At 51.9% G+C, this 24,644-nt stretch overlaps 1 protein-coding gene across 1 annotated transcript in view; it reads left to right on the forward strand.

Moving 5' to 3' along the window:
- CSMD2 (CUB and Sushi multiple domains 2) overlaps positions 1-24,644 on the forward strand; it is a 585,891-nt gene that overhangs the window by 188,959 nt on the left and 372,288 nt on the right. The window contains exons 4-5 of the mRNA XM_046662326.1: positions 4,957-5,151; positions 20,350-20,557. Coding sequence (XP_046518282.1) covers positions 4,957-5,151; positions 20,350-20,557 — 403 coding nt within the window. The remainder of the gene's footprint in view (positions 1-4,956; positions 5,152-20,349; positions 20,558-24,644) is intronic.

The following is a 24,644-nucleotide window of genomic DNA, read 5'->3' on the forward strand; positions in this document are numbered from 1 at the left end:
GAAGTGGAGACAGCAATTAGAGACAATTCTTTGAGGATGGAAATATATACAAAGCACTTGACACTGAGGATGGTGCCTAGTAAGTATGCAACAAATTATGTTTATAAGGCCAAACAGCTAAAAGGAAGGGAGTTATAAAGACTAACCAAGATAATGTGTGATGCAGAAGTGCCTAGCACAGAGGAGGTCCTCAAAAGATAGTGGTTCTAATTCCTCCCTTCCCGACCATGCCCGCTACCCCACAATCATGCACATGCACACGCATGCACGCACATACATCATGCCACACACACAGCACCATCTCCTCTTTCCACGCTGAGAGTTTTGGGAACTGAATCCTTCCCCCGAGTCCTTTTTCCCAGCCGTCTTTCCACTTTGAATCAAGCGGGTGGCCATGGAGATGAAACTAGTTACTTGATGGAGGATAGGAAATCAAACATATGGAGGGTGCTTGTCCAGAGAGCATAAACGACTCTTCATTATAATACGGGAGATAAAGTCTCAAATTAAAAATAAAAGAAGGCATGATGTAGCTTTTGCTGCACTCCAACCACAGAGGAGCTTCATTGTCATACAATCACTGAGAATATTGTGTTGATTGGCAAGAGCCAGGCTTTGTAGAAGGGACAAAATTCCCCAGCGCTAATCTACAATGGAATTGTTCAATGTCAGGCACCGCTTTAATAATATTGTTCTGGGCCGCGTCGGATGTAAATATCCCACTCTTCATTTTGTAAGCAATCAAAGGGAAGTTTTATAGATGGGAGAGCGTGAACGGTTATAATATCTGTGCCAAAAAACACACGGGCAAAATCGAAAAATCAAAAGAACACTGCGCCTTAGGAAGGCTTGCTCTGTGGCTTATCTCCGATCTCCTCTGTCCAGCAAGTTGGGCATCAGACACGTTACAAAAGACTACACTTTAAATGTTGCCCTTGATGTTATTAAAAAGTACAGGATTGGCAAATCAGACTGGAGAAAAAACCAGACAATTAAATCAAGACACTCAGGTCATCACCCTTCATCTTGTCGCAGCGCCTAGAACGATGAAAGGAGGAGGGAACTCTTGTTCAGGAAGCACTCACTATGTGTTGGGCCCTTGGTCTCAGTCAGAAGCAGTATCACATTCCAATTAAGAGTGCTGAACGATGGAGCCAGCAAAACCTAGATTCGTAACTAGCTCTGCCATTTTCTAACTGTGTGGCCTTAGGAAAGCTACTTAACCTCTCTGGGCTTTAGTTTTTTCATCTGCAAAATGAGGATGTAGGTATCCCACAGGATTATTTTGAGGATTAAGTGAAATAAAGTTGTAGCCCAGAGCCTGAAACATACCACACCCTAAATAGTGGGTACTATACATCTAGCTTTATTTAATCTGCACAATAGCCCTGTTATGGGTTGAATTGTGTTCCCCTAAAAATACGTTGCGGTCCTAAACCCCAGTACCTGTGAATGTGACCTTATTTGGAAATAGGATCTTGGCAGATAATGAGGTTAAGATGAGCCAATATGGTGTGTCCTAATCCAAGATGATTAATGTCCCTGTAAAAAGGTGAAATTGGGACACAGAGGCACAGAGGGAGAATGCCATGTGAAGCTGGAGGACCGGAGTGATGCACCTACAAGCCAAGGACTGCCAAAGATGCTAGAAAACCCCCAGAAGCTGAGAAGAGACAAGGAAGCGTTCTTCTACAAGTTTCAGAGAGAGCACGGCCCTGCTGACGCCTTGATTTTGGACTTCCAGCCTCCAGAACTGTGAGACAATAAGTATCAGCTGTTTTAGGCAGCCAGTTCGTGGTACTTTGTTACAGCAGCTCTAGGAAACTAATACAGCCGCCCCTCCATGGTAAGGAAAAGTATCCTCATTTTCAGATAATGAATTGATGCCCAGAGAGGTAAAGCTTACAGCTGGAGATCACTCAGCTAGAGGCAGACAAGCTGAGGTTTGAATCCTGGCCTCTCCGAGCCCAACGGCTGCCCGTTCTCCATTCACTGTGTGGCCTCTCAGGAGCAGAGCTCGAGATGAAAAGGGAGGTGAGGTTGGAAGTGAGCCCCATTCATCACACCTGAGTCCCAGCGGAGGGGCCGGGTCAGAGCGGTCTGCTCATGAACAGCTCATTAAGTAAAGAGCAGTGAGCCTGGAGAGGGACTTTTTAAAAAGAATCAACTTTTATTTATGGTGACGTTCCAGTCATTAATTTTGAAGGAAGAAAACCCAAAGCAGGAACAGGTTCATTAAAAATTTGACATTAGTAATTTAATTAAATTGGGTCTTTGCGTCTTGTTGCGGAAAATGAAACGTTAGTTCTACACCGGTTCTCAGCCCATGTCCCCTGGTTGGCTTCCTCCCCTCACCTTAGCTTGCTTTCTTCTCCAAATGTTTACCTGACCCGCCCCTCCAACCCCCAACACTCACACACACATCACAGTCGCTGCCTCTGCTGCCAGCCAGCCGCATGGGATCATGGGAAACGCCAAGGAAGCCAGCAGCACGGGATCATGGGAAACGCCAAGGAAGGGAAGCCAGCAGCATGGGATTATGGGAAACGCCAAGGAAGGGAAGCCAGCAGCACGGGATCATGGGAAACGCCAAGGAAGCCAGCAGCATGGGATCATGGGAAACGCCAAGGAAGCCAGCAGCATGGGATCATGGGAAACGCCAAGGAAGCCAGCAGCAGGATCATGGGAAATGCCAAGGAAGCCAGCAGCATGGAAGCATGGGAAACGCCAAGGAAGTCAGCAGCACGGGAGCATGGGAAATGCTAAGCTGGGCTAACGGACAGGGTGATGGAGGTAAATCCTTTCATTGGGGTCATCTCACTTGTCAGAGGTAGAGAATGGGCAAGGAAGAGCTCTTCAGTCCTTAAAATAACTCTCTCACAAAAACATAAGCCTCTTGAGGGTGGAGACATGCTTCGTCTAGTTCTCTCGCGACCACAGTAGGCCCACAATAAATTTTTGTTGCATGAAAGAATTAACACACGAATGAGTAGCTCTCCCAAACAACTAACTAATGAACACACAAATATGTCCCTATGAGGCCAGGCACTGAGAGGCTCCCAGGATACACCCATGGACCAGACCAGGCCCCTCCCTCTGGCCCTGTGGCCCAGTGAAATGATGCTGTCTGCCATTTTTTGAGCACCTACTATGTGCTGGACACTTTGCCAGGCATGTGTCTTTTATTGTCGGTAACCCCCTTAACCACTGGATATTATTATCTTCCTTTCTCAGTTGAGGAAACTAGAGCTCAGAGAGGTCATATGACTCAAGGCCACAGAGTAAGACAGTGACCACACCTGGTTTCAGACCCAGGTCAAGCTGGTTCCCAAGTCTGTCGGTTCCCTCTACACCAAGGTGTCTTCTCCTGGAAGGGGAGGAGAAGGAGGGGGAGGAAAAGTCTTATTTCTTCTGTTCCGAGATCATCAGCACTGGCAGAGGGAGTCCTGGAAGACAGCAACATGGGCAGGAAGAGGGTTTTGCAAGGACCTGGGAAGCCCTCTAGAATCCAGGCTGACTATCTCCACTTCTCCATCTTTATTCCTCATCCTTACCCCTACCCTCTCACTCCAGACTCCCTGAGCTCCCAGGTTATCTCTGGCCTCAGGGCCTTTGCACATGATATTTCCTCTTTCTGGAACACTCTTTGGCTTAGCTAATTCTTACTAATCAATCTGGGTTCAGCATAAACGTCAACACTTCCAGGAAGCCATCTCTGACCACTCGAGACTAGGTTTGGTCCCCTGCCGGGCCTCTATCCCATCATAGCACAGCATACCTCTAATGGCGCACATCTCCTGCTGGACCGGGAGCTTAGATTCACTTGGGTTGAACTCACTGTACGCCAGCTCTGTCTTATGCATTTTACAGACCTTAACTCATTTAATTCTTACAACAACCCCATGAGGGAGGAAGGGACTGTTGTGAACCCCATCTTACAAATGAGGAAACTGAGGCACAAAGAGGTTGAGAGACTTGCCCAAGGTCCCATAGGTAGCGATGGGATGGGATCAGGCGGGGATTGAACCTAAGCACTGCGGCTCTCGTGTCTGTACTCACCACTACTCTGCCCCACGGCCTCAATAAATCATCTCCGGGTGAATCATGGAGAAGTACTTGGATGGCAGTCTGGGTGTGGCTGTGACTCCTCGTCCTTGCCCTTTGGGGACATCCTAGAATGGTGGGAGGTGTGACCTTCAGGGCACAGGCAGTTCTAACTCTGGGGGGGAAGGTAGGGGAGCTGGGGCAGGTTGAACAGTCACTCGGCACGGAGCACCGCCCCCCCCCCGACTGGCGGGTCGTGATGCTCTGCAGCCTCACCAAGGCCGATTCCGCTGGATGATGAGAGCATGCTGCCCCGATGGCTTTGGCTCGGTTGCACGCTGTACACCACCTTCTCTGGTTCCCCTTTCCCTTTTAAATGGGTCAGTCGGATCAGAAGTCAGGCTCTTGTCTCCCCACCCCTCTGCCTACTCCAGCACTAACGGCCCCTTCAGCTCCCCCAAACCCGCCAAAGTGCCCCCTGGCTGCCGGGGCAGGTGCACCTGAAGAAAAGGACGTTGGGTTTAACGAGCACCTGCTCCATGCCACGCTCTGCATCCCTTCCGTGGTGTTTAGTGAGGGGTGTGGGCTCTGAAATCAGAGCAACCAAACCCAAGAGATGAAAGTGATCTCCCTGGGGCATCTCGAGTGATGGGACGGACATAATTCACATCCAGGGCTGCCCAGGAGAAAAGGCAGGAAACCTGGACATCACGTTATAAATCGTAGGTGTGGCTGCTCCTTGACACGTGACTCTGCGAGTGTTCATGGACTGGACACCCCTGCGAGGGCCAGCCCCGTCCTACAGAGGGAAAGAGGCACAGGGAGGAGACTTGCCGAGGGAGGTGCTGCTGGGAAGCGGGGTGAAGGGCTGGAGCCGGCTCACGGGCTGTGTTTCTCTCCCTCTCCTCACAGTTCTTCCCAGTCACACGTGTGGGAACCCCGGGCGGCTGCCCAACGGCGTCCAGCAGGGCTCCACCTTCAACCTCGGCGACAAGGTCCGCTACAGCTGCAACCCCGGCTTCTTCCTGGAGGGCCACGCCGTGCTCACCTGCCACTCGGGCTCCGAGAACAGTGCCACGTGGGACTTCCCCCTGCCCTCCTGCAGAGGTAGGTGGCCAGAGACGGCTGACAGGGTGGGTGGCAACTGGGAGGGGATGCTTGAACCCCCAGTGGGACCCAGCCTCCAGTGGGGATGCTGCGCCACCCATTCCAGCAGGATGTGGGGTACCTACTATGGGGAGCCGATATTGGGGGGCATCGAGGGTCCTCAGGGCCCCCAGGTATTCGAGGGGCTTCTTAGGTGTGCACCTCCTCACTCTCCTTCCCCCTACATCAACAGACTTATTTTTAGCCCATCTGCCCTCTGCTTCAGCCCTCCTGTCTCAGAAGAAACATCGTTTCTCTTCCCGTTACAGACCATCTCTCCTCTTGTGCATGATTCTCTCCCCCGGCTGTTTTCCTACTGACCTCACTCCGGCAATTATTCTTTTTTCTTTTTCTGTCAAGTCAACCTCTCTACCTGTTTAATGGCATCCTCCTCTCAGCCTCCAAATGTGCTCAAAACCTTTTTACTCCAATTGTCACCTCACACACATGCACTCACGCACGCAAACCCCACCCGCCCTCAATGCTACATCTGCCTCCGTCTCCCAGCTGGGTGACCAGCTTGTCCTGGTTTGCTCAGGACTTTTCCATTTTAAGCTCTGAAACTCCCACATCCTGGAAACCCCCTTAGTCCCAGGCAAACCAGGACCGTTGGCCACCCTCTTCCCAGTCTATTTCTTATTGCCCCACCCCAAGATAACCAAGCTTATTTCTAAAGTAATTTCCCATGCCTCTTATCTGGTGATGAACATAACACAACCATTTCTAAATGGTCTTAGAAAATACAGAAAAAATAGAGAAGAAACAAAATTTACCCATTTTAACCATGATTTTCATGTATTTCCTTCCTGTCTTCTTCCAATACATATTGCACATATGCATATATTATAAGTATGTACATAATTGGGATTATAATGCATGTAGATTTTTTTTAACCACCTTTTAAAAACTGTGACATCACACTGTAGGATTTCCCCACACGACCAGCAGTGCCGAGCATCTTGAAAACTCCATCCAGCCTTGTCTCTCCTCCTTACCTCTCGTCTCTTATGGCTCCTCTGCAGGCTGGCCTTTGCCTCCCCCGATTCTGCGCCATGTTGCCAAATCAGAATTGTTTTGGCCCTTATTTTCCTCGACCTCCCAACAGCCTTTTGCACTGTTGACCTCTCTTTTCTTCGTGAAACTCTCATCTTTAAATTCCATACACCCAGACGTAGGTCTGGGGCTCCTTTCAAGGAGTTGAGAAAAGATTGGAACAAGTGGCTCTCCTGGCTTCAAGTTTTGCCTTTCTCTCACAGGAAGGTTTTCTGTAATTACCGTCAAACAACCAGAAGCAGCTCGTCCCCCACCATATGCGCACACCCTTTTGACTGTCTACACCAGGGGTGGAAAATATTTGGCACGTATATCTCTTCTCTTTTTCCCACTCCTATGGCAGACATAATTAATTGATCATAGCATCCTTTCCACTTGAGTTCAGACACAGCTGTGAATTCCTTCCCAAGAGGCAAGCCACAACCAATCGATCTGAGTTGCCACTTGCCTCCAGGTTTGCTTAGCCTTCTTCAACCAATAGCATCAGCCTCAGCCATATTGGTCCTCCTTGGTGGAGCCAAAGGGAACTAGAGTCTCCTTTCCTGCCTTCCTAGGTCCCATCCTCTCAGCCCCCATTTCTAAATCGAGATGTGCCTCTCTTCATGTGATTGACATCAGGAACGACCAAACCGATCACGCGAGACCTCAGCTTCCACACACAGGTGTGTGGCCCTGAGTGGCTTAACCACGACCTGAAGTGCCATATCCAGCCCTCCTTATAGACTCTGTACCCGCCCCTGCCCAGAGGATGTCACGCTTTAACACTCTGACCTTCCAAGGAAGGGTGTCGGAACTGTGACATGGTAATAGAATTTGAAACATGATAGTGAATGAAATCAAGTATGTAAGTTGAGAAATATAAACCACAGTTTTCCCTCTTCTTACAGCTCTATAAATATCATACTCTTTTAATCCATATGAAAATTAAAAACAAATGTAGCCCACTGGGGCCAGCCCGGTGGTGCAGCGGTTAAGTTCGCAGGTTCCGCTTCTCGGCGGCCCGGGGTTCGCTGGTTCGGATCCCAGGTGCGGACATGGCACTGCTTGGCAGCCATGCTGTGGTAGGCGTCCCAGGTATAAACTGGAGGAAGATGGGCACGGATGTTAGCTCAGAGCCAGGCTTCCTCAGCAAAAAGAGGAGGACTAGCAGTAGTTAGCTGAGTAGTTAGCTAATCTTCCTCAAAAAAAAAAAAAAAAAAAGTAGCCCAAGTGTCAGAGGTAGAGGGGCGTCACCCTGTCCTGTAAAGTGTAATTCACATGAATGTCCCATCCTAACGCGGTGGGAATCCACTCTCCCTGCCAGTATCTTCAGGAGCCTGTGTCAGCTTTTGAGTCCTCCGAACCTTGACCTCACTACCATGCCCCGCCTCCCTTAGTTCTGCTCTGCCCGTTTACGTTGAGAGCTTGGCTCGTTTTTCTTGTCCTCCCCAAACAAAACCAAAAGCAGAAAACAACAGCCACTAACAGAGGTGTTTGCATGTGGCACAGTCTTTATTGAAGATTAGTGGTGACGCTGGGAGTTTGCATCTCAGCGAAGCAAACGGCTTAACATGAAAGTCTGAGCCATCAGGAGCCGCCAAGTCCTTTGGCCCCTTCTCTCCGGAAGCTTCTCCCTGGTGTCTGTCTTGGCGGGCTCCAGCTTCCCCTGTGGTGTGCATTGTACCTCTTTCTCCAGCGTCCTCCACTCTGCCACCTCTGGCACCCTGGCCTCCTTTTGGGGCTTCCATCGACTAAGGCACAGGAGCCCCGTGGCTTTGCCATCTCCTTACAAGCTAATGTCTCCCATCCCCACCCAAGCTATTTAGGGATAGGGTGGCACTTTCGGGATCAAAGAGAGCTTTGACCTGAAAGAAACTCTGGGGCTGCCTGTAAAAGTATCTTTTTCATTCACCCACTAGTTAAAGATAAGTGATGAGGGCCGCCTCACCGAGGCCTTCCTTTGCCAAGTCGGGTCATGGCCCTGCAGTCCAGTGTCTGCACATCTGGGCGTGGGGCGCAGCAAGGGCCAGCCTTTCAACGGGAGGGAGCAGGCTGGGTGAGGGTGTTCCCCCAGCATTCACATCACAGCAGTCATTCATGAGCACGAGGTGCCTTTTTGGGGCATGACTCTCTCTCCCAAGGCTCTCCCAATTCTCTTCCAGACTCTCACATGTTGAGATTCTTCCCCTCCTTCCACTTAAATGCTGGAGGGCCCAGCGTGGCCCCTTCGCCGCGAACGTCTTGCATCTCTTGGAATTTCTCATCCACTGCATGGCTTCTCGTTGTCGCCCGGGGGCACTGTCTGATCTCTCCCTCCCACCCCACCCTCGGTCCTACACTTCAGGCCCTTATGGATATCAGATACCACTCAACCTCCTCAGAGTGGGTTTCAAAGGGGGCACGTCCAAAACGTCACTCTTTCTATTTTCCTACATCTGCTTTTGGCTGCCTTCCCCAGTTCAGTGAAGAGTGTCACCCTCTGATGTCGCCCAGCCAGACACCCCAGTGGCATCTAACACTCCTCATTCTGTTTGCCTTCTGCATCATCAGTCACTGTGTCCTGGCAAGCTTCCCTCTGCTCCGGCCCTCCCCTCCACGCCTCTGCCACTATTTAGGGGGTCCTGGCCAGTGACAGTCTAGCCCTGTCATCTCTCGCCTGTCTCATTGCAAAGTGTCCCTCACTGGGCGGCTGCCCTCTGGTCCCCCAGCACACACATCCCAATCCATTCTCCACGGCGGGAGCAAACTTCCTAAGATGCGCATCTGACAGAATCACCTGTTGCTTAGAACTGAGGCAGTGGCCATTCATCGCTGACAGGGTCAAGGTCAGATTCCTCAGCGTGGAGCACAAGGCCCTTCCGGAAAGAGTCCCAGGCGGACGTTTCTAAGTCCTCTTGGAGTAGCTTCCAATGTAGCCACACCAGGGAATGCTCCCTTCTGGGAAGCCAGCTGAGGATGCCACCTTTTGCTTCCAGAAGGCTTTGACTCCCTGGGCCTGGGGGCTGAGATGTGACTGTCCCACTCTTGGGACCCCACTCCCTGGGCTTCGGGTCCATGTCTCCATTCGAGTTCGCCACAAGGGGCAAGAATAGCCTGAGAAGCATCCTCAGTGATGTCAGTAATTTTTGGAAAGTGATTTCCCAAACCACCCTTCCTTAGGAGGCCAAGCTAGACAGGAGCGGAGGGGCTCCTCCGTGCCGTGCCATGCCGGGAGCCGCGGTCATGCCAGAGTTAAAGGGTTCATACTCATGGAGGATTAAAACCTCTTGGTCTCTCCCCCTCTCGTGTGGAACTCACAGGGGCTGGCATCTGTGCGTGGGTAAACCTCATCCACCGGGCAGTGGTCCATAAATATTTGCTGAATGACTACATGGCTGGATGGGTCTAATTCACCCTCAGGATCATGTCGGCATACAAGCCCCGAAGGGAAATTACCGGCCTAGTTAGCCCACCAGCCCAGCAGCGCTGAGCGACATGAGCTTTCTAAGTTCAAGGCTTCCCAGAGCAGGGTGGAGGGCAGCGTGCTCCTGCTTCATACAGGAACAGCCAAGTGCGTGGCTGAAAGGTGGGCTCGGTCTGGGGACACGGCCAAGACTAAGGGGGAATGGGGGCCAGCTGGGGTCAGGGGGCAGAGCGGGCGTGAGTCTCCATCCCAAGGCTCGTGGCCCGTCAAGGCTTGGTCCCGCTGGCAGAGGAAAGGAGGCGGGCCAGTCACCCCTCCTCTCTCTGTGTCACTCTGGGCACCTCTTCCGAGGCCGAGGTCCCTGGGAGACGCTGAGCTGTGTGCACCCTCTTTGATCCACAAGAAGGAAGACGTGGATTTCAGCCACTGACCTCTGACTTGTGAGGACTTGGCTCTGCATCAAAGAAGGCCGCCTGGGGAAGGACAGGGTTTGCGTGTGCTGGGGGCTGAGAGGCAGGTGGTGGCGAGAAAGCAGCCTGAGCAAGGGACGCCTGGGCTCTGAGGCTCCAGCCAAACCCTGCAGGCTGCCACCAGACCCAGGGAAGTGGGCACTTTGTCTGCAGAAGCTTGGACCTCGAGCACTGAGCTGCATTCCAGAGTTTCTGGCCCCAGGGGGAGGAACCTGTGGAATGTGAGACAGAGACAGTGAGTGTGTCACACATGGAAAGAACCTGGAGTCAGACAGGCCTCAGTTCAAGCCCGGCTACACCAGCTCCTTGCTGTGAGTTGTGTCGTGGTGGTTTCCTGCTAAACCTCCCTGAGCTTTAAAGTGAGGACATGAGTGGCAGCCTTACTCGTTCATTCACTCAGGATTCAGTGACTTTTTATTGAGTGCCTACTGTGTGCCAGACAGTCATTGATTCAATCATTATTTATTCACTGCCTACTAAGTGCCAGATATTGTTCTAGATATAAAGAATTGCAGGGATGAACACAAGTCAGACCAAACTCCATGATCTCATGAGGTTTACATTCTAGCAGCCAGGAGGCAGAAAACAGACAAAACTCAAACAAATGTCAGATCATGATAGGAGCTATGAAGGAAATAAAACAGCTAGTGATGAGGAGGCTACTTTAGATGGTGCTGTCACGAGAGGACTCTCTGAGAAGGTGACATTTGAACTGAGTCCTGAATGACAAAAAGGAGCCTGTGATGTGAAGACCTAGGGAAGGGCATTCTTGACAAAAGGAGCAGCAGGTGCAAAGGCCCTGAGGCAGGAGAGAGGCTGACATGTTAGAAGAACAGAAAACAGGCCCATGTGGCAAAGTAGAGTGGGACAGAGGGCAGATGGCAAGGGTAGGGCTGTGGTGAAGCAGGGCAAGATGTTTAGGTTTGGTTCTAAGTTCAGGAGGGAGCCAGCAAGGAGTTTTAAGAAGAAATATGTGCAATTTAACTTAAATTTTTAAAAAGATCACTCTGCATGCTAGAAAGGAGAGAGACTGTAGCTGAGCAAGAGGCACAACCGGGGACTAGTTAGGAGGCAGTCTTGCAGGCATGCAGGCTGAAGCTGAGGCATCTCGGCGGAGGCTGGTCATGGCTGGGATGGAGGGAAGCGGGTAGACTGGGGCCGTGGTTGGGGCATGCAGCCGACAACCTTGCTGGTGGATTGGATGTAGGTGCTGATGGAACAAATGGTTGAGGTTGACCCCTAAGCTCTTTCTGGAGTGCTGATGAGGTGGGGATGCTGACGCCCAAGATGGGGATGCCTGGGACTGGGAGCAGGAAGTGCGTGCCCCAAGGAGAATCCAGGGAGCTCATTTTGTCCAGATAAAGTCTGAGATGCCTGTGAGACCTCCGGGTGGGGTATTAATTCTGTGGCTGGGGCAGTTCTGAGCTAGAAAGAGATCTGGGGGAGGGGTAAGGGACCCTAAGGTGGCCATGTAGACAGCAAGGAGGGTCTGGGCCCCATTGTGCTCATCAAATTACACAACATGCAGAAAGCACCAAATACCAAGCCAGGTGCAGTGTGGACCTTGAGTGATTCTGAGCTTGGGGCCTCGACGTGGACCATAGTTCCCAGCTACTCCCAGCTGTGGGGTTCCTGGACTCCCACTGGGACCACTAGCCTTTCTCCTGTCCCCTTTGCCATCACTGTTACTACAGAACCATTCAGAACATGAGCTTTGGAGTCTGAGCACCTGGATTCAAATCTTGACCCTGCCGCTCAAATCCACTAGCTGAGTGACTTTGCGCTAGTTACTCAACCTCTCTGTGCCCCAGTTTTCTCACCTGTAAATGAGAATAAACTTACTTGACTCATAAGCTAGAAGTGAGGCTCTAGTTGACAAATGCCAAGCACACAGCGGAGGGCCTTGTTCACAGCAATGACTCAATGAGAGTTAGCTGTCCTTGTGATTCTGACCGCCACTGTTGAGATGTTGTTATCTCTATTACAAGCGAGGAAGCTGAGGCCCAGAGAGGTGAGGTATTTTGCCTGTGATCACACAGCTAGAGGGTAGTGGAACCAGGATTCCGCTTAAGTCCGTGTGCCTACCAGCCGTGTTCCTGACCACCCTTGCCTACTGCAGGCAAGGACAATGGCCTGTGACCCGTGCAGGAGACTCATGACGCCGCCAGCACTTCTGTCACTCCTCCCACTGGGTGGACCAGGGCCTGAGAACTTGGTCCTCTCGTAGGTGCATCCCATGCATGGGTCCACCAGCCAGGGACTGCCCAGGCTCCCGTGGTTTCCCCTGGACCTCCTCTTTAACTTGTCCCATGAGCTCTCAGGGAAGAAGCCTCCAGGAAAGGGCCTGAGGTCATTCTGTTGGGCAGATGCCGCTTTGGGGGGCGGGGCGCAGGGGCCAGGGGCTGCCAGGGGCTGCTTTCCTTCTTAGGAATGAACCTGGCTCACCCCTCCCCCTGAGCCTAGGCAGCTGAGCCCACACTTTGGAGGGAGCACAGAGCCCCTGCCTCAGGCCCCTCAGGCAGAGGAATGAGGGGAGCAAGGCGGGGGTGGGGGGGTACCTCATACCTGGAAAGCCCCTCTCCAGGGTCAGGGGCTTGCGGGACCCTGCTCCAGCCCACGTCAGGAACAGAACTGCAGCAACCGAGGCCTGAGGGGCAGAGAAATAGGTGGGTAATGGCGTGGGTCAGGAGTCGGTGTCCTGGATTCGAATCCGTGTGCCAACATTTAGGAGGCATGTGACCCCGAGCCTCAGTTTCCTCATCTGTCAAATGTGGGTGATAGAGCACCTGTCTCTTCAAGTGGTTTGAGGACTAAATGAGAAAATGCAGGTAATTCCATGCCTGGCCTGTAATGAAAGTTCAACAAGGAAGTTCTCTGACCAACCACCATGTCCTGTCTGCAGGGTCCCCGCAGAAGGACACCTTGAGGGGCATCCCCATGCAAGGAGTCTGGAGGGGGTGGAAATAGCAATGCTCTCAGGCAATTGGCAATTTCCTAATTTTAAGGAGGGGTGTTCTTGATAAAGCCAAGGATAGAGGGGCAGGACCCTGAGCCCCCAGGAGAAGGGACTGATGAGATTGAGCAGGTTATGGGGGCCCCAGCCAGGATGCCGGGCTACACAGGACAAGAAAACGGGGAGCCCTGGAGCTCTGGGGAACGCATGCCCTGACTCTCTCAGTCTGGCTCTTGAGTTGTAAGCGAGCGGCTTCTCCCCCAGGGCCTGTGGGATTTTCATGTCCTAGGGAGGGAGGATGTGGACAGAAGCTCAATGCCAAGGACCCCGAACCTTCCAGGCCTCCAAGAGTATGTGCTGGAGTCGACCTGGGGTGGAGGAGGAGGGGTATGACGCAGCTTCCTCCATCCCTACCTGAGATTTGTGAGTCACGGGAGAGTCCACAGATGTCAGAGGGGGCTGAGGGAGAGCTCTCTGAAATTAGAGTTAATTGAAGAAATTTCAGGGGACCTTAAAGTCGATCGTAAATCAAGTCCTGAGCTTGGAAAGGCAACTGGCAGCCTGACACACCTGCAGCTTAGCGTGTGCATGACGTGATGGCCGTGCCGACTGCCCATCGCCAGAGAAGGAGAGAGAGCAAATGAGTATTTTAGGACTGTGGTGTCAGCTGAAGGTTGTGTTTTACGACTCTGAAGTTGTAACCGTGAAATATGATGCCTTGTTTAAAGTGTGAGAAGATCTCCAAACAACTTTTACAGCGTCTTCAATCAAAACGGGACGGTTCAGGAACAAGGTGTCGGAGGAGCCTGAGAGGCAGGGGGACTCACGCGGCGAAGGTGCCATCTGCAGAGCAGACTGGCGGCTCTGGCCACAGGGTCTCGAGCTCCTGAGCCCTCAGTTCCAGCACAGTCTAGAATTTAGTCAATGACTAAAATAGGGAAGTCTGAATATCTTGGGATGGCTTACTACACTGCTGTCAAGAAGAGAGGTGTGATGTAGTGTGGAGACCACAGTCCTGGTGCCAGAGAGACTGGAATCCTGACTCGGCCACCTGCTGTGTGACCTTCAAAAAGTTACTTAACCTCTCTGAGCTTCAGTTTCCTATTTCATTTATTTATTCATCAGATATTTATTGAGTGCCTGCTATACACCAGGAAGTGTGGTTGATGCTGGGGACAGAACAGACGTGGCCCCTGCCCTCACGGAGTTTACTGTCCAGACATTCAGTAAATTACATAATTGATCAATTAATTATGGGAAAGCATGCGGTGCACTGAAAGCGTAAGATGAGGAGAAGGGGTATTCTGTTCCTGGAAAGAATCTTGAGGAAGTGACAGACTGGGGCCGAAGGGCTGAGGAGGGGCCAGCCAGGCCCAACGAGGTAGGAAAGAAGTTTCCAGAAAGAGAAAATAGCGCTTTCAAAGGTCCTCAAGCAGGGATATGCTTGGCAAATCAGTAGAGGAAGCCAGAGTGGATATGGGAAGTAGGTGGCAGAGTCCGGGATGAGGGGAGGCCCCGGAAGGTCCCTGTCAGCCTGGGGCTGGTCTCCTTTATCCTGGGCGGCGGAGGGAGTTACTGAAGGTTCTGACGGAGAGGAGCGGCGTCATCAGGCCTGTGCTTCCCGGGAGCCCCCGGGCCTCTGCGTGAAGCATGCGCGGGCTGGGGCAGGAGGGGGCCTTGGAGACCAGGGGCGGGCTTGGTGGCTGGGCTGACTCGGAGCGCGGTTCCCGTAGAGTAGAGCAGACGCAGTGGAGGCGGGAGACCAAATCCAGAGCCAGTTAGGAGGACCAGCACAGTTTGGTCATGGTTGGGTGTGGGGTGCTGGGGAGCTGCGGATGTCACCCGGCCTGCGGCATGAGGCACTCGGGGAAGAGTGCTGAGTCTCCAAGACAGGGAGCTCCGGGTTCAGTGGGGGGCCAGGACGGGGCATCTTGTGGGGTTGAGGCTGAGAGCCCTGGTGGATGTCCGGGTGGGTTTCTAAGATGGGGACTAAGCAGGAGGCTGCGGGTCATTCTCTTTCCCCCGAGACCTGCCTCCCCTCGGCATTCCCTGCTGATGCATCGTCCACTGAGAAATGTGGACCAGGTCCAAGGAGACAGGGGACCACGGGCCTGGGCAGAGACCTCTCCATGCGGGGTGGCTGGGGTCACTCAGTTCTCAGCGCTCCGTCCCTGCACTCCTGACGCTGCTCGCTCGCCTTTTCCTCCGGGAGCTCCCTTCCCCTCGGCCTGCCCTTTCTCGGCCTCCTTTCAGCACCATGCTTCTGCCTGCTGCTCATCAACTGTCAGTTCTGGCCCCGGCCTTTCTCCACCCCCATGGAACGAGTTCCCTCTTCATCCCGTGGACTCCCAGCCTCTCAGGCTCCAGGTCCTCTGGACTCTGCTCCAGGCCCATGGGCATCGCCAGCTGGTTGTCCCTCAGGCGGAGGAGGAGGGGCCCTCACTGTCCCAGCGCTGCTTGTCCTCTGGGGCCCCGGTTTACGCAAACAGCACCATCGTCAGCCCTGTTGCCCTGTTAGGGACCTCGCCGTCCTCTTTCCCTCCTCCTCGTCTTGACTGCCCATCCCTGGGTGGAGTCCGCGTCCTCCTGCCTCTCCCCCCGCCTGGCTCTTGAATCTCTCTGGTCCTTCTCTTCCCTCCCACTGCCACTGCCACCGGGTCAGGCTTTGAGGACTGCAACAACTGCTTCACGGTTCTCACTGCTGGTCTCACCTGCCACCCTCGCCACCCCCCAAGCCGCAGCATCCGTCCGTCACGCAGGGACAGAGTCATCCTCTAAACAGGTCCGCACTTGTACTCCCTGTTGGGAAGCCGACAGAGGCCCTGACACCGCAGCATAGAATCCCACCCCTTGGCCGGACCGTCACGGCCTTTCTGAGCCCATCTCTCCCCTCCCTTCCCATGGCCACCGCACAGAGCATCCCGCGCATCCCGCACCTTCACGCGGTGGAAACTGGCCATTCCCCAAGCACGCCCCGCCCATCAGGCCCCCTGTTTGGAGGGCTCTGTTCCCCCTGCCAGGAGCCCCTTCTTCTTCCTCCTTCAGCACACTCCTACTCCTTTTTCACCATGATTCTCCTAAGCTTCAGTGCAGTCCAGATTAAGCCACTGTGGCTAAAGGTATAGGCAGTTTCACCTGGTGTAGACAGGCCAGGGTGGGACTGTTGGGGACCAGCAGGCCCGGTGCTTGCTGGGAACGACGTTGACACATCTCCCACTTGCTGACTGGCTCCGGTAGCTTATCTCCCTGGTAATGGTCATGGTGACGTTATTTACATCAGAGGGAGACAAACTGCCTCAGACGTCAGACTTCATAGCCTCCCGCCAAAGAGACCCCCTGGGTGGAAATATGGTAAAGCTTGACAAGACCAAGAAACAGCACCATCAGACTGGACTCAAAGCCAGGCAAGGGAACTCTGCCTACCCGCCCTGCCTCCTTCCTTCCTGGGGCCTGGGCCCCTGAACTGGGGGGTAGCAAGGGAGGGAGGTGGAGGAGATGGAACCCAGCTCCTTCACTTGGCATTCAAGGCCCTTCAGAGTGAACCCCAGCCTTCCTGCCCGACCTGGCTCTGCCGTCTCTGCCTCGCAGCCCTGGCTGGTCAGTCCCTATACACACCACTCACCATCCAGCTGCCTTGCTCTTGCTGCTTCCTCCACCCAGGACGCCCCTCCCCTGAGCCTACGAGCAGTCAGCTCTCAAAGGAAGGGAATCTGCCAGCTCAACATCCACTGTAGCCAGACTCTGACTACATCTCACTGGTGCCACCTGGTCCAAGCCACCATCCTCTCTCACCTGCGTCATGATAGTAGCCTCTACAAGCTCCCCTGCTTCGGCCTTCACCGTCTCTGGTTTGTTGTCTACACAGCAGCTCGAGGGATCCTGTTAATACACAAGTCAGATCACATCATCCCTTGCTCAGAACCCTCCACTGGCTTCTCATCTCACTCAAGTAAAAGCCCAGTCCCTAACGGTGGCCTCTAAGGCCCTGCATGGGGCCTCGTCCCCTGCCACTCTTCCACCAGCTCCCACTGCTCCAGCCCCTCAGGTCTCTGGATGCTCTTCAACGGTGCTAGGCCTCTGCACCCTGTGGCCTTTGCATCCGCTGTTCCATCTAGAATGCTCTTCCCCCTGATAACCACATGGCTTCTGCTCTCTCCTTCAGGTCTTTGCTCAAATGTCAGCTTCACGGTGAGGCCTTCCCTGGTCTCCTTTCTGAAATGTCCGTACCCCACTCCCAGCACAGCGTACTCCCCACCCTCCTACGTGTACGGCCACCTCATTTACCCGAGGGTTTACCTGCTTGTCTTGGACATTATCTGTTACCACTGACTGGAGTGTGAGCTCCATCACGGGAGGGGTTTTTGTTTGTTTTATTTGCAGATGAATCCCCAGCACCTAGAACAATGGCTGACGTGTAGTAGGCATGCAGTAAACATACGTTGAATGAATGAATGGATGGCTGGCTGGCTGGATGTCTCAGCACACATGCTGCCTCCTCTTTGAAGCCCTCCCTAAGTCCATATGCCATCACTGTGCCTTGATATCCCCAAATAACAATTCCGGGGGGTGTGCATGTTTGCCCGCCTGGCCCGACTCTGAGAAACACCTGGGGGCAGGGACAAAATCAGGCTTTTCAGGATGTGGTGCCGGCCCTCACCCAGTGTTCGGCACACAGTGGGTGCTCAGTGCGTGGGTGTGGGAGGGAAACATTCGTGAGCACCTACTGAGTGCAGCCCCTTCACGTCTGTGCTCACACACACCTGAGAGCTGGCATGTAGAAAGGGGCTCGTTCTCTTGACATAGACTGTGCCCCTCGAGGATGACATTAATAAGAATAGTTCAGGATGCTGAAGGAACTCACTTTTATCTCCATCCCACGCCGCTTCTGTGTATCCGGCTGTCAGCTCCACCTCCCCTCTAGGACGCCCCCCACACACTCGGCCCTGGTGTCCACAGCTGAACTGCTGGTCACCTTCCACACCACAGGGTGCTCCCTGCTGCAGGAAATGGCACCTGTCTTCCGTCCAGATGCTCATGCCTAACACCAGAATTCGTCCCTCGCAACTGCTGAGTCCTGTAGATTCTATTTCCTAAATATCTCTCAAGTAAGTCTCTTCCCACCATCCCCATGGCCTTAGCTCAGATCTCATCTGGCCTCCCCTGGACTTTGGTGACTAGGTCCTACCAAAAGCATCCTGCCCACCCCCTCGACTCAGACTGGCCACGGCCACAGCCATCTCTCTACAATGCAAACCGAATCATATGTCTTTGCTCCCTTTGATCCTCAAGATGAAGCAGAAGGAAAAGAAGAACTCAGGATTTGTTGGGTCTCTCCCATATGCCAATCACTGGCTAAGGCTAGGCACTGTCACCTTCATTATCCCACTCAGTCATCACAACATACCACTGTACAGAAGCAAAATGAGGCTTACAGAAATAAGCCCCAGGTCACATGGCTGGCAAATTGTGGAGGCTGAATTCAAATCTAGATCTTCCCGACCCCCAAATCCGTTCTCTTTGCCAATAGTCCACTGCTTCCAAATCTTTCTGGCCCAGTGTTCTCTATCATGTGGCTCTCTCTGCATTTCCAGGACCATCGCCCATCCTTTCTGTCTTCTCACTTTTAGACATGCATTGTGGTTTTGTGCTTATGACATTTGGTTCCCCCTTCTCTTAAATACCCTTCCCTTTTTCTCTATCTAGTGAACTTCTATTCATCCTTCAAAACCCAGCTCTAAGGGCACATTTTCTGTTAAGCTTTCCCATATTGACTCACCCAAGCAAAGTAATTTGCTGCTTATGTTTGTCCTTAGAGTGTGAATTGTGCTCCTGGGAGAGAGGGGAGTGAATGGGTTAAGAGCACAGCCCTGGAGTCAGACTGCAGGCTTAGAATTCCAGCTCTTTTAATCACTACGAGCTGTGTCACTTTTGGCAAATAACTGAATCTCTGTGTTTAGGTTTCCTTACCTGAAAAATGGGAATGATCCTTCATAGAGTCATAGTAAGTATTAAAGGAAATACGTAGAGTAGTTAGAATGGTGCCTGGCAGAGTATAAATGCTCGATACATATTAGCTTTATTATTGTTTCTCTGCTGCCTCTGATACACATTTCAACCCTGATACTGCATTTTTCCTTTCTTTGCAATTTAGTCTATATCTCTAATGCAGCAGATGCTAAGTGTGTCATAATTGCCTACTTGCATACAGGCACCAGGAGGGCAGGCTTAAAAGTTTGGATGCCTTTCCTTCCATCACCCAGCTAGCAAGCAGCAGGGGAGGGACCCCCACTGAGGTCTGCCGTCATTCAGAAGCCAGTGCTCATAACTGCTATGGGCCAGAGCGTGTTCCTTGGGTCATTTTTTCTGACTATCGAGTCTCAGCTCATATTTAGGCTAGAGCAGAAAGATTATGCCACGTTGTGCTGCCGAGATGAGCAGAACAGGGTCCCTGCCCTTGGGGATCCCAGTGGAGCTCAGAACCTGGAGTGGAAGTCAGGCACGTGAACAGGTCATTCGAACAGTGCGATGTGCCTTGTCTGAGGTCGGACACGTTGCTGCGGGAGCACAGAGGACAGAGCACTTGCTAAAAGCTTCAAGGAGTGAGGCTTTACCAAGAGGTGGCATTGGAGCCAGTCTCCAAGCATCAGAAAAGTTACTGGACCAAGGGCATTGTAGGCAGAGGGCAGGAGGAACAGAGCTGGCCTGGGGACAAGGGGCAGGAGGAAAGACTGCAGAGGTCCAGCCGGGCTGTGATGGGCTTGAGGTGTCCCAGGGAGTTGTGCTGCATTTTTGTTTTGTTCCATCACATCTGACGTTTACTAAGATCTGGTAGGAAGAAACATCCTACTCACCACAGTCGCGACCGTGGAAATAAATGTGACAGCTGATTTCTCCTTCCTTCCTGGTCATCACGGAGCAATGTGGGGTAGTAGTTAACAATGTGCTCTGAAGGGCAGAGTTCAAATCCCAGCTCATTGGCTGTGTGACCTCAGGCAGGTTGCTTAACCTCCCTGTGCCTTGGTTTTCTCATCTGTTCGATGAGGAAATTGATAACAATATCGAAATCTAAATAATTCTAAATAATATCTAAAATTCTCAGAACAGGGCCCGGCACACGGTAAGGGCTATGGAAGTGTTTGGTGTCATTATTATCAAGCCGATTCAATCTAGGATCTTGGCCCATCCTGTCTGTGCATCATGTTCCAGGATCCTCTCTGCCTCTCATGGGTGAAGCTCATGATGAGTGCCAGGGCCTGAGAGCCGGACCAACTCACGTGAACATCTTGTCTCTGTGCCCACAGCGGACGATGCTTGTGGCGGGACCCTGCGGGGCCAGAGCGGCATCATCTCCAGCCCCCACTTCCCCTCGGAGTATCATAACAATGCCGACTGCACATGGACCATCCTGGCCGAACTGGGAGACACCATCGCCCTGGTCTTTATTGACTTCCAGCTGGAGGATGGTTACGACTTTCTGGAAGTCACGGGGACCGAAGGCTCCTCCCTCTGGTAAGCACACCGTCCCCACCCCTCCCCTGTCCCCACCGCTGTGGCTTCGGGGATGCCCCGTATCCTCGGCGCCTGGACCTGCAGCCGAAGGCCTCGTTGCACTTCCCACACCTGCTGTTGGAGAGCATTCCTCTCATCTTAATGAGAAATCACGCATATTTTTAGAACGGGTAAATTTTGGTATCTGATTTGAAGCGTGTCCTTCTGAAGAATTTCATGATGGGTCTTGGTCGAGTAACTTCCATTAAGACTGAAAATGTCCTGGTCCCAGGTTGTGGAAAGGGTCCCAGTGAAATGATTTGAAATGTAGTTCCATTTCTAGAAGACATATTCATAGCATCTGAGAAAGCTGGAACAGAACCTTAAGTGGCAATTGCTTTTCTCACTCCCAGGTCCCTGAGACAAGAAAGGCACTAAGTCTCAGCGTCTGGAGGCAAGGCCTCCCCTTCTCCCTGTTGTTCAGGCTTTACTGAAAAGCACAGGCTTTTCCGTGGCGTGCTTGACCCTCCTGGAGAGTCCTGATGTTGACGGGTTCAGGAGGAGAGGGAGGATTGGAGACTTACCAGCCTTGGTTGCTTGTAGTTTGGACCCATGGGACATGCCTAGGTGAGGTTGGCTTAAGGAACTGTCCAGCCTCCTGTTTGGGTGACAAGCCTTGAGGGTGTAGTGTGGCGTTTAGAACACTCTCTTGGATGATCCTTGTGGCTGTGCGATCAGGATGAAGGCATCAGGGGACCTGTGTCTGCACATCGGGAGGCAATACAAGGATGTGTCCAGATGTCCTTCAGCCAAGGTGGGCATAGTTGCAGCCTTCATTGCTGCACAGCACCAGGGGAAGGCAGGGCTCGGTGCCCGGGGGTGAGGGCAGAGGAGGTGTCACTGGGGACTCTGAGTGAAGCGTCAGGTGGGTAGCTGCAAGAGTCCAGGAAGGACAGTGCCTAGGAAAGACGGAGACACAGCGGTCAGTGGGGCTGGGGAGGAAGGGAGGGAGAGGAAGAAGTCGGGGGTGGGGACACGTTTACTGAACACTCTTTTATAGCAGGTTTCATGCTTTGTGGTAGAAACACCAGTTGAGTAAGACATGGTCCTTTGATGTGGGGAAAGTCAGACAAACCCACGGTGGGAGCCAAGTATGACTACTTGAGAGGGATAAAGCAGGAACGGACTCCTCCCAAGTATAGCCGCTGAGATCTGGGGGCAGTGGAGCCCGGAGGACTCGTATCTCCTGGTGCGGTGGAAGGTGAGCTGGCCTGGGAGTCAGAAGACCTCAGTGTCGTAGCTTGTCGTGCGACCTTGGCCAGGTCATTTACCACCCTGGATGGGGCTCTGAGAGGAACACATGTGAGCCAAAGATTTAAGCTGCGCTTTGAAGGCTGATGCTCTGTAAACTGGTTAGGATCAATGGCTGGACATTGGGAGTAAGGAGTTGGGGGAAAGCCTAGATGACCTTTCACTCCACTAGACTCCCAGTGACCTGTCCAGCCTGAAGACCCTCTGGCCCTCTGACTCTTTTTATAAAGTACCTATTTTTTCTGATTGCAAGTGTAATATATATGCTCCTAGGAAACATGGAAAATATTTAAAAAGTATAAAGAAATGAAGAACGAGCATTAAAATTTTGATGTATTCCCCTTTGGCCTTTTTGCTTTGCCGAGATCGAGCTAACTGGCTACTTATATATATTTTAACATTACAAAATTAGGATCTTAAAGTATATCTGTAGTTATGTATTTTTAACTTCGCATTATATCATGAAAATTTTTCCCGTATCATTACTGATGCCTCCAAAACATCACTGGCGTAATAATAGTATTATTTATTGAGCATTTCTTGTCAAGATGTGGCTGGCTGGTTCTAAGCCCTCACAGCTATAATTTCATTTAATCTTTATAAAAACTCGATGGAATAGGGAATATAATTTTCCTCCTTTTACAGATGAGGAAAATGAGGCCCGGAGAGGTTATGTCTTTTGCTTGAGGTCACACAGCTAGTAAGGAGCAGAGCCGGGAGGCAAGCCCAGGTGACTTGGGCCTGAAAGCTCATCGTCTTAGCCACGACAGCACAGTATGTCCTGCCACACCTGTGAAGGGTTGTCGTGGCTGGGTGGCGTTCCATCCGAGGACTGACATAGTGTACTCATCAGATCTCTCATTAGGTCGTTCCCCACTTTTCACTTCTACAAACAGATACCAAGATGAATATCCTCATCAGTTCCCTCTCTTGCAGTCCCAAGGCCTCTTTGACTCACTTGTTTATCCGTGGGCCCTCGGCCTCCCACAGCTTCTGCCTCCCCAGGTGTGAGTCTAAACATTGTCCCAACTTCTGGAGTGAAACGAAATCTGAAAGAGTATTCCTTTTCCTATTAAGTTACTCAGTGGGGAAGGAATGAAGCAGAGAAAATCGTTAGGGGAGTCATTCAGAACTCTTGGCTCTAAGATTAAATTATAATTATTTACAGGGTGGGTGTCACTGTTGCCAGCGAGGATGCATTTGTCGTCCTAATTTATACTTGCAGAGCAATTGTGGGTAAACAAATTCTGACGCTCAGGAAGTCTGTGCAAAGAGCCCGCCCTCTGCCCTGCCTCTCTCCTTTGTGGGTCCCCGGATTCCTGTGAAAAGCCAGTGCTGCTAGTTGGTGAGGGTACCGCCTTTATCGGCATACATGAAGATTTTAGGATGTTCTTTTGAGTTCTGTGCCAAGGCAGAGAAAGACAGCAGATCCTGTAATAAAAGATGAATATGAACAAACTGGGCATCCTTTCCCGTATTGAGAAGACAAAAACACCTTTGAGAGAAAAAAAAATCCACTGCCACCCTTACCCCTTACTGGATAGCAGATTCCAGAAGGAGGGGGTGGCATGGAATGTCCCTGTCTCAGTTTCCACACTTTTTGCCTCCTCCAAGTGGCATACAAACAGGAGAGTTTTAATTAGGGGTTGCAGTTGTTTGGATATTATGGACTAGTAAAATTTCCAAACAACTGGGTAAACATAGGGTTGATAACTTTTTATTTTGCCACAGAAGGATATTAGAAAAAAAAAACCCTGCCAACTCCCCAGAACACTATTTCATAAAACAAAGAACAAGTCAAAGCCAAAACCGTGGCAGGATATAATCAATTGGCAACTGACATAATGAGAGACAGCGGCGGGGGAGCGCACATCAGTAGCGGTATGCACCCGCAACTACGGGGTCCCAGCATATAGGTACAGCAAGCAGTGGACACCTCTTCATCTTTTGCTGGTCCATGACTGGCCTCTGGGAATCTGGCAGCACATCTTTTGAACAGGAGAAGGCTGTTGCTGCAGCGAGCACTGAACCCTGTAATTCTGACATGTTGAGAGATTTCCAAGTATTGTAGGCTTACTCTCCCTAAGGTTAATTGCTTTTCTTTTTTTGTGATTGCCTGTGAGCAAAAGCTGGGTTTGAATTGACTGAGAGTTACAATCCAGAAAGAATATTTGGTATTACTCCCCCACTACACACACACGCACACACACACACGGCCAAATCACACCCGACACACACCCCTCTGAGTAACCACCATATGCACATCACCAAGTCAACGCCCTTACACATACATGCTTCTATCTCTAGTTCACTGGACTCAACTTTGGGGCCAGATTTGCTCACTGGTCCTTCTCTGGGGTGGTGGGTCTTTGTTCTGCTCTGACCCAATTAGTTGTCTGTGACCTCCATGGAACCCCATTCCTTTCCCTCAAATTCTAGGAAAGTACTCTTACCAATGCTGGGCTTCCTCATGAGGCCCCTGGACTTTTCAGAGGTCTGGGACTGGAGGATGCAGAAGACCCTGTTAAAACCCGGGGTCCTGGATCCTTGGAGAATCAGGATTGTGTTCCCCGAGTGAGTAGAAGTGATGGCCAGCCCATTTCAGAGCCGGCCTCTCCATTGTGGAGAAAATCAGTGAATCGAAGGCCACTGAGAAGCCAGTAGACCCAGCATCTCTCCCTTCTCCTCTGCCTCATGCTCAGTGCTCGCCATCTGAGTCTCTCCAGGCTCTTCCTCTGGACCACGAGGAAAGAGAGATGTCACCTCCAAGGATAGGGAGAGGTCTCTGCAGTCCCTC

Source organism: Equus quagga, chromosome 5 (assembly GCF_021613505.1).
Source record: "Equus quagga isolate Etosha38 chromosome 5, UCLA_HA_Equagga_1.0, whole genome shotgun sequence".
NCBI lineage: Eukaryota > Metazoa > Chordata > Mammalia > Perissodactyla > Equidae > Equus > Equus quagga.